This window comes from Crocodylus siamensis, chromosome 5 (genome assembly GCF_052110815.1).
Source record: "Crocodylus siamensis isolate JL-2025a chromosome 5, ASM5211081v1, whole genome shotgun sequence".
Classification (NCBI taxonomy): Eukaryota; Metazoa; Chordata; order Crocodylia; family Crocodylidae; genus Crocodylus; species Crocodylus siamensis.
Window position 1 is genome coordinate 63,526,988 of NC_143399.1, and position 12,788 is coordinate 63,539,775.

Consider the following 12,788-nt stretch of genomic DNA (forward strand, 5'->3'; position numbering starts at 1 on the left):
GAGCTGAACCATATTTCTTCATATGCATTTACACAGTAGTATGGTAACTTCCACTCACCAGGCACGTCTACACAAGATGCTATATCACCATAGCAACAAGCTTTGGCAACATAGTTTGTCACTATGGCAAAGTAGCATCAGTGGGCACCAACTGTGACACCACCACTACTGAGCAGTAGCAATAGGGTTGGAAACAACCCATGCACCACTAGGACAGCACAGTACTGGCGTGTACTGTGCAGTCATTTAGTACTTACTAGAGCAAGTACTAAATGACTGTCCAGTACCAACTGCACAGTGGGGTGCATGTGTAAACATGCCCACTCACATATAACATGTTGCATAATTTGTTTCTATTGTGTTCAGTGGCAAAAGTAGGGTGGAGTAAATGGGGCAACTAACCCGAGCGCTGACTTCAAAGGGTGAAAAAAAGTGGCTGCTGTTGTCCGCTGGACGATTGTGATTGTGGCAGCAACCAGAAGTCACTGCTGACCCTGCATCTTAGGTGCCCACCTTCATTTGTACACCATTGGTTATATTGAATTTGACCATTGGTTATATTGAAATATATTTAGGCTGTGTATCCTTTGAGGTTGTTTGTTCAGTAAAGCACATAACAAACATTTAGGGTTTTCTGTTTTTGTTTTTTCTTAATGTATGCCCCAGCGTTCTTCCAAAGAAAGGAGATTGTATTCCGTTCTTAAGTATTAAAACATAGTAAATTTTCATTTGACCTGAAATACTATGACACAGCACATTTGTTGTATCTTCCTTCTCAGCATATCCTTGCTGTAACACCACACCTGACAATGGAATATGAATTCCATTTTATTTGGAAGCAAACCCATAACAGTCTTCCAGTCTCTGAAAATAAATGAGTCAATAAAACATTTTGCTTATGTTGTTTTAATAAGGAAATTAAGACTGAGCCCCTGTTGTGCTCCAACTCCATAGCCTAGAGATCAGTGCATTCACCAGTGAGAGAGGAATCCTAGCAGAGGAATCCCTGTTCTAAGAACTAATGCACGCATTTTATCCAGTGACTATTTCTTTGAAAATGCGTAAGACGTCCTGGGAGTAAGGACTAGAACTCAACTCCCTTCTCCTTATGAGTGCCCTAATAATTGGACTAGTGAGCACAAGAAGCATGAGTCCGTCTGTCTGACCCCATGAATCTATGATTTTTCCTCCAAGTTTGTGCAGCTTGAACAGGAGGCCTAGAGAGTACTTCTAACCAAGCTTAGTAAAGCACAAAACTGTAGCATTCTTTAGTGCTTAGAGAAGTCTCCTAGGAAAGTGGGAAGTGAAGGTTTGAAACACCCTCAGGATAAGGTAATTTAACTTATTTTTCTTTTTTCTTGGGCGAATGCACTAACCTCCTATATAGAATACATTCAAAATGTATAATGGTACAAGCCACCTTTTTGGATGAAGATGGCCGTACGTACTTTGTTTTGTGTGGAAGCAAATGCTGCCAGGAGCACTGCCTACCAAATTAGGCTATGCAGGTACCCAGCTGGAGGGACATCTACTGCATAGATCCCGCAGAGGCTTAGAAATGATATAAAAGTGCTGACCCACTCACTTCTGGCAGGATGATGGTAACTCTGAGTATGAATTGGAGAACTCCAGGTTTCTAGGCTACTTCACTGGTGACAATTCAGGGGTCAAAGTTTGGGCCTGGATTATGAAGGTTGCAATTTGGGGCTTAGCACTTGAATTATGCCTAACCCTGAATTTAGGTTTCTGAATCCTTGTGTGGTTTTGAGCTGTATTTCCTGCTAGAGGTATGAGTAATATTACTGACTAAAACAGATTTAATAAGTTCCTCATTAACATAACACAGTTAGAACATTCAGGTGAAAATTTAAATTTTGTATTTTTTTTTAGTATTGCTTTTATTCCAGCTCAGTACGTATGTATTTTGTTTCCCTTATATTTAGAAGTAACATGCACCCCACCAGTTATTCTGAATGGAGAGGTAATGGTTCCAAGGAGACTTTACAAGGAGAAAGAACGAATACAATTTAACTGTGATACAGGGTTTAAGTTCAATGAAAGATCAGATGCAGTATGTACTGAAGATGGATGGACACCAGCACCATTATGTATAGGTCAGCTTTTGCTAATTTTATATTGTACATTATGTCAGATTTCTGTGTCAGTGTATTTTTAGTGATTAATGCAGTCAATGGAAGTTGGTAAATCTAACCACAAAGAATATCAGGTGTGTCAGCAAAATGGGAGACTAAATTCAGAAAAGCAATGCTGAAAGCTTTAAAGCTTGTTTAACGGGTAGGATGTGTGGTTCTGGGAAAATCTCTTTAAAAATTCGGTCTTCTTCTAGTATGAGTTGCAATTGTTTAAGGATTTTCTGTATAGGTTCCAGGGCAGGATGGTACGTCGTAACTAATGGTGTGCAATTTATGGGGATTTTCTTTTTGTACTGCAGCAATTCTTCACATGGTATCTAGGTAGCTCTTTCAAAAGTGTGATCTATCTCTTTGTAGGACTTTTATTGTTGAGTGAAAGCCCTTTTGAGATTTGTGAGGTGACGATCGCAAGTGTTTTTCTCGGTGAAAATTCGGTGGTATTGAAGAGTATGACTGTGTGTTACAGCTTCCTTGGTGTGTTTAGGGTGACTGCTGGTTCTGTGAAGATATGTATGTTTGTCTGTGGGGTTTTTTGTATATGGTAGTTTGTGTTTTACCATTCAGGATAATGATCATAGTATCTAAAATGTAATGGTGGTGTTGTAGTATTCAAGAGATAGTTTGATGGAGGGGTGATGATTACTGAATTACTTATGGAAAATCAACCAGATATTACAGATTTTCAATCCAAATGATGATGTTATTAGTATATATAAAGTATAGTATGGGTTTGATGCTGCAGTTTGTGGCAGGCCAACAGGGTGTGCTCCTGCACAGAGCTACCCACCTCACTGCGTCCAGCCGTCCTGGCTCCGAGTGCCTCCCTAGGGGCATCTCACATTTGGCCAACCCCCTTCCTGGATCACGCGTGCTGGCCTGGGGGTAACGCCATCACCACCCAGGGTCTGGACTAATCCTGGCTATGTGCCCCCTTGGAAACATAGACCTAGTAGCCCTTGAGGGTACTCGACCTATTTCAAGAACCTGGGGTGCTTCCCTAAGTCTAAAGCACAAATAGTGCTCTCCCTTAGCCAAACCAAGGGGACCCCAAGGCATAATCTAGACCCACTCCCAATAAGTATCGCATGCCTGGTACAAAGGAGAACTTTATTGGTTACAAGGAGTAGGTTTGGAATAGGGTACAGGGTAGAGTGATATCAAATAAATCCCATAGAGCAAACTGGCATGGCTGGCTAGCCTTTGATTATGCATCTGAGCTACTGCATGCTATATATTTAGTTAGATCGCAGGTAGCTTACTCACGAGTATCATCCAGAGGTAGGTGGAGATTCCCTCTGGAAGCAGGCACTTAATTTCATAGATTTCATAGACACTAGGGCTGGAAGGGACCTCGGAGGTTCATTGAGTCCAGCCCCCTGCCCCAGGGGCAGGAAGTCAGCTGGGGTCATAGGATCCCAGCAAGATAAGCATCCAAATTTCTCTTGATGGCATTCAAAGTAGGTGCTTGAACCACCTCCGAAGGCAGGCTGTTCCAGACCTTGGGGGCTCAGGCAGTAAAGAAATTCTTCCTTATGTCCAGCCTGAAATGATCTTGAAGGAGTTTATGACCATTCAACCTTGTCATCCCTTGGGGCACTGTGGTGAATGATCATTCCCCCAGATCCTAGTGAGCACCCTTTATAAACTTATAGGCAGCCATGAGATCACCCCTGAGCCTGCACTTTTCCAGGCTTAAGAGTCCTATGGCTCTCAGCCTGTCATCATAAGGTCTGTTTTCCTGACCTCTCATCATGCATATGGCTCTTTGCTGGTCTTTTCTAAGCTTCTTTACATCCTTTTTGAATTGTGGAGCCCAAAACTGGGTCCATCTGCAGCCTCATCGAGGCCAAGTACAATGGGAGAATGACATACTGGGATTTGCTTGAGAAGCATCTATGGATGCAAGCCAGCATTTTGCTTGCTTTACTAGCAGCATCAGCATCACACTGATGGTTCACGTTCATCTTGTGGTCAATCATGACCCTCAAGTCCCTTTCATCCATAGTGCTAGCCAGCATAGCACTGCCGAGCCTATAAGCATGCTGTGGGTTTTTCTTCCCAAGGTGGAGAACCTTGCATTTTTCAGTGTTAAACACCATCAAGTTCTCATCCACCCATTTCCTGAGCCTGTCAAGGTCATCCTGGATCACCCTCCTGTTCTCAGGTGTGGATGCTTTACCACAGAGTTTGGTGTCATCAGCGAACTTGGCCAGTTTGCTTCTGACTCCAATGTCCACATCATTAATGAAGATGTTGAATATAGGTCCAAGGACAGAGCCAAAGACATTGATCATGAGTTCAAGAGAGAGAGCAAGTTTAAGATGGTCCATCTCTACTCTCTTTGAGTTTTTATCATACTCCTACTGCTCCTCCTCATGGGCAGTCTTTAACTTATATAGACCTTATGACCTCATTTACCTGGTCCAATTAAGGCCAACACCTGTTGGCTGCCAGCCAACTAATTTGAAATGCATCACTGGTTGCTGGGTAGACTGGCAGGGTCTCTAGCCCTCTCCCATTGCTTAGAACAATAGGGAGCATATTGCTGCAAGCCCTTCACCCACGTATGCAATGCCAATCATGTAGGTAGAGAGAGGAGGTTTCCTCCCTCCCTCAGGAATGTATCCAACTCAGGTTACCAAGAGAGATGGGATGTCTGTCCTCTGCAGGGACCATGTTAACCAAATTGTCACATAGCAGAGTTTTGGGGGAGAGACAGAGGTGGTGTTCTGCCACACAGTTCTTGAGGAATTCTTCTTCCAGGTGGCATATAAAAAGGTTGTCATATTGTGTGGCCATTTTGGTGCCCATGGGCTGGAGGAAGTGTTGGTTATTGAAAGTGAAGTTGCTGTGTATGAGGACAAAGCATAAGTTCAGTAATTTCTTTAGGTCTGTACTCTTAAGTTGTACTCTTGTTCTTGTACATATGTAAGGCAAGCTTGGATGCCATCCAGGTGTGGGATGTTGGTATATAAGCTGGTATGATGATGGACGATGGCTTGCGAACAAGTAAGATTGTCTTCCAAGGATCGTAATAGTGAGTTCGCAGGTGGCTCTATAGCCCAATTCTAGATCCACATGTCTTGTCACAGTGAGAACGGGTGTTTCCAGGAGTGATGGGCACTGTGTTGCTGCATTGGATGTTTTGATGTTCTTTTCCCCCTTTCCTCTTTCCCTCTTCTGCCTGTTGACAAGCTGTTTCAAAGTATTGAGGTCCCTCCCAAAGAATCTTCCTCCATTTTGGTCAGTCTTGAGTGAGGGTCTCCCAAGTGTTTGATGTCAATGTTACACCTCTTCATATTTCCCTTCAAGGTGTCTTCAAAGTGCTTTCTTTTCCCTCCGGTACTTTGCTGACCTTCTTTCAGCTATGAGAAAAAAGATTCTCTTTGGAAGGCAGGAGTCAGGCATGCAAACAACATGACGTGTCCAGCAAAATTGGTTTTGGATGAGCATGGCTTCAATGCTGCTGGAATTTACTTCAGCCGAGATGCTGATGCTTATGCATCTATCCTCCCATCTAATCCAAAGGATTTTGTGAAGGCACCCTTGATGGTACTTTTCCAAGCTCTTGAGATGTCTTCTCTGTGTGGTCCAAGTTTCTGAGCCATTCAGCAGAGTTGGAATGACAATGGCTCAATAAACCAAGAGCTTCATTTCAGCAAGGATGTCATGATTTAAGAAGACACTCTTACTCAGGTGTCCAAAGGCTGCGCTCATACATTGCAAGTGGTGTTGTATTTCCACATCAATGTCTGCCTTTGATGAAAGATGACTTCCAAGATAGGTGAAGTGATCCATGTTCTCCAGCAATTCTCCATTGATCTGAATGGACAGGGGTTTTTTTCTCCTTTTGGAGCAGGTTGGTAAAGTACTTGCATTTTCCCAATATTTAGAGTTAAGCCAATACTCTCGTAGACTTCTGAGAATGTCTTAAGGATGGTTTTGAGGTCCATTTCAGATTGAGCAATGACAGCATTGTCATCCATCATGGTTGTTGTTGTGGTCTTCATTTTGGACTTATGCTTGTTGAGGTTGAAGAGTCTTCTATTCATCCTATACACAATTTCAATTCCTGGTGTAAGTTTTCTATCAACAAGGTGCATTATGGTGGAGAAGAAGATGGAAAACAAAGTTGTAGTGATGACACAGCCTTGCTTCACTACAGTTTTCACCCCAAACGGTTCTGTTCAATTCTCGTTTGTAACAGGGATTTCTCAGGGCTGGTCAGCCGTTGGCACACCCACCTGATCTGGGCCAACTGCCCACCTCCTCTCCTGCCACGACTTGATGATACATTATTATGGTGTTAATCAGGCAGGAGGCTGCCCATTCTTGCCCCAATGCCAGGAGGTGCTATCTGCAGTTCCATTCCTTCCCTACACCGCAGCCCAAGCCTCACAGGTGGCATCCAGATGACACAATGCTCCCAGCCTATAGCCAGACCAAGCTTAGCCCCCATTGTCAGGCCTCAAACACACACACATTCATACCACTCTCCTCTCACTAGGGCCTCTCACCATCCTCTCTCTAGGGCCTCTCACCCTCCACCCTCTCTCACAGTTTCACGCATTGATAACTTGTACTGCCTTGTACCCTCTCGGAGCAGGCCCCTTCATCCATGGGCTTTATCTAGCGCACACCTCAGGTGGCAGATATACCATCTTTTGGGCCTCTCCCACAACCCTCACCAGGGTAGTGGCCAACCACTTACCTGACCAGGTCCAAGCTTGCCTTGACCCCTCTTGGGGCAACTCTACACACTTGTACACACATACTGGGCTCCCAGCCCTCTGGTCACCCCCTCACTGGGGCCCTTCATCTCTGCCCCTTCACTGGGGCCATGGAGCTTCCTTCTCCAGTGGGGGCTTAGGTGGCTGTAGGTGTACCTGGCCCCCTTGTACCCATGCTATTGTAGGGGCTGGGGTTAAGGCACCCCAATCAGCCTTTCACCAAAGTGGTAACTGGTCTGGCATTTCCTGGGGGCCCCTGCACCACAGGGAACTCTACCAGGCCACCCACTCTCAGCACGATGCAGTTTTAGGTCATGTCCAGGACAAGGAGCCTTCAAACCATCCCCTTAAACTCCTGCACTTACCTCCAGGATGTGCCCTGCCATACTGTTGCTGAGAACACTTGCTGACATTGTCATGGAGAAGTCTCAGAACACTGATTAACTTGTTTGGGCAGCCAGTTTTGGACAGGATTTTCCATAAGGCTTTACAGTTTACAGAATTGAAAACTTTAGAGAGGTTGATGAAGGCCAAATAGAGGTCAATTTTGCTCATGACACTTCTCCTAGATTTGATGTGATGTATAGATCATGTTCGCAGTTTCTCCAGATGGTCAAAAGCCACTTTGAGATTCTGGAACAATTTCTTCCTCAAGTGGGAGAAGACAGTTAGTGAGGATACAGGTAATGACTTTCTCAGCAGTGGCCAACAATAAGATGCCTCGGTAGTTTCCACAATCAGCTCTGTCCCCCTTCTTGAAGATGGTAACAATCAAGGCATCCCTTAGGTTGGCTGGGTTTTCTTCCTTGTTTCAGATTAAGGATGAGGACATGAAGCTGAAGCGTAAATTGTTCTTCTGTTTCACTGAAAATCTCTGCAGGTATTCCATCAGCACTGACTGCTTTGTTATTCTTCATTTTCCCCGATGGCACTCCTGACCTCTGCTAGCGTAGGTGGCAAACCAAGGTCTTCTCCGACTGCTTTTTATGGAAAGTTGTCGATCTTATCTTCTTTGTCAGTCGAATCATGATTCAGAGGGTCCTAGAAATGTTCTTTCCAGTGAGCATTGATGTGAGCAGTGAGTCTTTCAGGAGTGTTCCATCCTTTGATCTTAGAGGATTAAGGCCTTGAGTGTTAGGGCCGTACACAGCTTTGGTAGCACTGAAGATGCCACGAATGTCAGAAAAATGTTGCATTTCTTGTTGTTTCTGAACACACCACTCATTCTTCAGTTCTTGTGTTCTCCTCTGCACTTCTGATTTTGCTTGTTTTGTGTGTGTTTTTCTTGATGGCAGAGTTGATGGCATTCTTCCAGGCACAGAAGGCTTTCCATTTCATGTCAATGAGATCTTGAATTTCAGTGTCATTTTCAGTGTCATAGCTCCTCCTTTATATAAGCTGGTAATGTCTATGGTGGTTATGAGGGTGTTGCTGTGAAGGTGGTCTATGTTTTTAAGGTTTCGTAGAAAGTCTGTTGTGTTTTGGACAAAACTCGCTCTTCGGGTGACAAGAGTTTTTAGGATTCATATTGCCACAGTGAGATACAGCATACAGAGTAAGAAGGGTCTGAAGTCTGACCCAACATGGTATATCTTATTTTCTTTTTTGGGAGGGTTCCCATAGCTTTCCCTTTTAGCTGCTATGGGCAAGCTTTCACAACAGGATTATAGGGGTGGTTGTGAAATGATGGCAGTATAGTGGCAATATGGCTCCTGCCTGGCCTGATCTCTAAGATACTTTTCCTCAATTCCTTACCTGCCATGCTTTGTTCTTATTAAAAAATTAAAGAAGGGAGGATGCCCACAGATCTCAGAGTAAGCCCTACTCAACTCCAGCCACATGCAGGTCCCTCCCAGAACCCACTGGTTTCAATTTTGCCCTTGAGCTGAGTAGGCCCTCTCAACCCATCTGTGCCCCAGGATATTTGTAGCTTTAAGGGCTAAATACATAGCTCTGACTACCCCTTACACCATACCTATACCTCACAGATGTTGTTGCACTTCCATTCCCTTTTCTGGGGCATCAGCCTTCTCAGCCTCCACCCCTTTTCTCTAGCTGGGCCTTCTAGCCTGGGCCCACTGTGCTAGGCCTGGCTTCTAGGCATCAGCACTTATATTAGGGCAAGAGGACCAGAATTAAATTACTTATCTCAGCCCTGCCCTGGGTAATGAGTCCACTATGGCTTGGTCTGGGCCCCCTGGCCCTATCTCAGCCCCACTTTGGACACTGAGCCTGCTTCAGGTCTCTTGGCCCAAGATCCTTCCCCTCTCTAGACTACCTTAGTCCTTCTCTGGGTGCTGGCCCCTCTGGCCTTAGCTGGGCCCTACCCCCAAGAGCTGGCCCCTCTGCCAAGCCACTGACTACACCTTGAGCCTGAGCCCTGGCAGGACTCAAAGTAATCACATGCCTCCTGGGCAATAATAGGACCTCTGAACTCCCCCCACCCCCCTGGTCTAAAACTATAACCCAAAAGAAGTCCTCTGGCTATAACACAAATCCCCAAACCTAACCCCAGGTCCTTGGCTGTATCACTCAGCTCCACCCTATCCTATTTCCCTGCAAATCAGCAGCATTTCTACTTGCATTTATCCCAGGGTAGTCCAAGCATCAACCACAAGCTTCTCTGTAGCTCTCCTGTCCTGGATCTCTTCCCTCAGCAGTTCCCAAAGCTGGACTGACTGCTCTGTCTCAGGGCCTGGGTTTATATGGCTGGAAGCCACTGCCCCATTTGGTCATGTGACTCCCTGAATTACCAAAGGTGCTTCCTGATTTAGGTTGCCAGCTCAACCCCTGGGAAACTTACTGCTGACCTCTGCTGTAACAATAGCTTGTCTCCTGTGCAGGGCACTAGCCAAGTGCACTACTGCTGTGCAGCTGGTTTGGCAGTAAGTACTTGTAGCAGGTAAATACTGAGGTCTTTGTTCCTTGGCTGCTCATAATGGGCAGCTTTCTCCCTCTTGGGGCTCTCCCTGCTGCTCCTTCACCCTTAAAGTAACAGGAGCTGCTTGGCTCTCTGTTACACGCATGTTCTACAAAGATCATAAAAACATAATACTTACTTGTAGAGGTCAAGGAACATGTTAGGATATAGCGAGCAAATATGCTTTTCAGCCACAGACCTTTCCACAGTGGGAGAGATAATGCTAGAACAAGAAAACTGTTTAGCAATCAGGTAATGACCCTTCATCACCTATTAGAGGTAACTGTCTACACTGAGCAGTGCAATATAAATCATTGAAAAGAAGGGGTTGAATTTACAGTCTGAGGTCCCATCTACAAGTTACACTTAAGTGAGATTAATCAGTTAATCATGCACTAAGTGGTTGCCCAGTTACAAATTCAGTTAATTAATGGTGTGATGAAAAGCAGAACAAGCTGCAGTTATTCTACAAAATATGTGTAATATCTTTTGTAGTTGCTTCCTATCACACCATTAATTGAATGTGTTGCCAGGGCCCTCTGTGTCTGAGAGTCCTGTCACCTGATCAGAACTCCCAGCTCTGGGGGACTTGGTTCATTCCTGTGGCTGGGAGACCATAGCTTATGAGGTGTCCCAGCCATAGGGGTACACGGTGCAGCCCCTGGCTGGGAACCCAATCAGCTGAGGGAGTCCCCAGCCATGGAAACTTGCTTCTTGCTAGTGCAGGGGAAGCGTGGGAACAAGATTCCCCTGTATGAGCAATAAGATACAATGGGAGCCGATTCATGATGGTGTGCATGACTATGTCCCATTGAGCCTTTATCTATACTTGTAGAGGTGCGCTAATGTCCCATTTCCAGTTGTTAATCTTGTGTGTTGCTTTCTGTTTAGAAGTTACATGTGATCATCCAAAAGTGGCTGATGGTAGCTTTGTCCCTTCAAAGACAATATACAGAGAAGAGGATGTAATCACAGTGGATTGCAAGCGTGGATTTCACTTTGACTCATTCAGTGGGAACACAGCTCAATGCACCAAGAATGGCTGGATACCTGTTCCAAAATGTGTCTGTAGGTTATTTTTGCATCTTAACAGGTTTATAAAATATCAGAACCAAAAGTGTGTTATAACAAATTTTAATCCAAACAGGTCATGACATTTTGTTTTACAATACAAAATTGAAAGGTATTTGCAAATGCTTTGTTCATTTTACACTGGGTACAAAGTTCCTTCTCAAATGCTTACCCAGATTATTCCCAGTGATTGCAATGAAACAGTAAAAATTGAACAAGGACTTCATAATTGGGTTCTCCGATGATTCAAGTAAGTGACATCTGTTTAAAACAGAGATAAAAAGAAACTTTGGAGCCCAATTGTTTGGTTATAAAATACCCTTCCGATAATAAAGCTCAAGATTTCCTGACAAACCTGTAGATCCTGAGACAATGAAGAGGAATTTTGTTATGTAGATCGTCTCATTCTTGTGCATAAGGAAGTGGTACCTTCCAGGTTACTGACCTATCCAGAGATCACAGATTGTATACAATAATTTCTTCTGCTAGTAAACATGGTTTTGGGTGAATACCAGAAGGACATGGGAGAGGAGGAACCACCTTTTTTTCTTAGGGGTTTTTTAGGGGTTTTTTAGGGGACTTGTTTTGGATGTGGAACACCTAGGTCCCATTCCTCCCTCTCCATTAGCAATTTGAAGCAACTTGCTGCCACAAAAAAAACTCTGCAGCAGGATAGGACTTGTATTTACACATCCTATCCTACTGTGAAGTTTATTAGTTTTGTGCACCCCAATAGGTGTTAATTAGTTGACTGCAAAGTAAATTTCTCATGTAAATGCTCTTGATCTTCTTTTCAATTGCATTAACTTACTAGTGACCTCAAATCAAGGAAAAAAAAGCCCAGCTTGCTTTGGATTAAATGAAATGATCGATCCAAAACAAATTCCTTGGGGTTTTTCAATCAGGGGAGAGAATTTTTCTTGATTCCAGTTCAGTTACCAACCAAAAAATTACCTTTTGCATTTCTAGCATTTTACAGTTCTGACAGGCAGAAAAGGCTTTTGTGGGATGAGAAGTAGGATAATCCAAGTCATAATGCATTTCCAGGGGCATGTCTACACAGGACATTTAACAGGCAGTTGACTAATAAACTGTGCAGTAAACATCTCAGCATCTACATGTGCCTTTATTAGTGTGCACAAAACTAATAAACTCCACAGCAGGGAAGGAGTTGTAAATACAAGTCCTAACTTGCTGCAGAGTATTTTTGCACATAGCAGCGCAAGTGCAGACGGTGTGGCACAAGGGTGCTTCAGTGCGAGGGCTGCCAGCAAGTTAGCTGCATGCAGAAGCCAGCCCCACTACAGCACACTAACCCTGGTTTGAGGAGCCCCAGCTGGTGGGTGGACCCCCATGGTCCCCCTGCCAGCTGGAGCTGCTACAACCCAGCTCAGTGTGCTGTGGTCCAGGTGTATGTGTAAACCACACACCTGGGAGCAATAAATTGTGGAACAATAACCTTTGCAATTTACTGCTGCCTTCTAATGACACATGTAGATGTGTCCCCAAACTCCTTAATTTGGTTAATGCAGCTCCCAAATTATCAAGTGTAAAACTGGGGAGAAAAAAAGACTTGTGAAAATTTGCAACATAATTATTTCAGCTTCTTTCATGTATCTCATAATAGTTTATTTTAAACCTCCATTTTTTCCAGTGCGACCTTGTGACTACCCACAGGTAGAAAATATCGAATTAAGTGGCTATTATCAAAGCAACAGAGAACGAGCCTTTCCAGCACAGATAGGCTCATCAGTGTACTACAGCTGTGCCAATGGTTATGTAACTGCAACTGAGCAGAATTGGGTTTTAATCAGATGTACAAGAGATGGCTGGGATCCTGCACCAAAATGTATAAGTAAGTAAATGTAAAATTGTGTTATTGCCTCAAATCCTCTTTCACTATAAGTACTAATC

The 12,788-nt window shown here is 44.1% G+C and overlaps 1 protein-coding gene across 1 annotated transcript in view; it reads left to right on the forward strand.

The window, feature by feature from the left end:
- The window catches only part of LOC149864167 (complement factor H-like), a 91,189-nt gene that overhangs the window by 31,936 nt on the left and 46,465 nt on the right, over positions 1 to 12,788 (forward strand). The window contains exons 6-8 of the mRNA XM_090049757.1: positions 1,944 to 2,114; positions 10,695 to 10,871; positions 12,529 to 12,729. Of these exons, the coding sequence (XP_089905883.1) occupies positions 1,944 to 2,114; positions 10,695 to 10,871; positions 12,529 to 12,729 (549 nt within the window). The remainder of the gene's footprint in view (positions 1 to 1,943; positions 2,115 to 10,694; positions 10,872 to 12,528; positions 12,730 to 12,788) is intronic.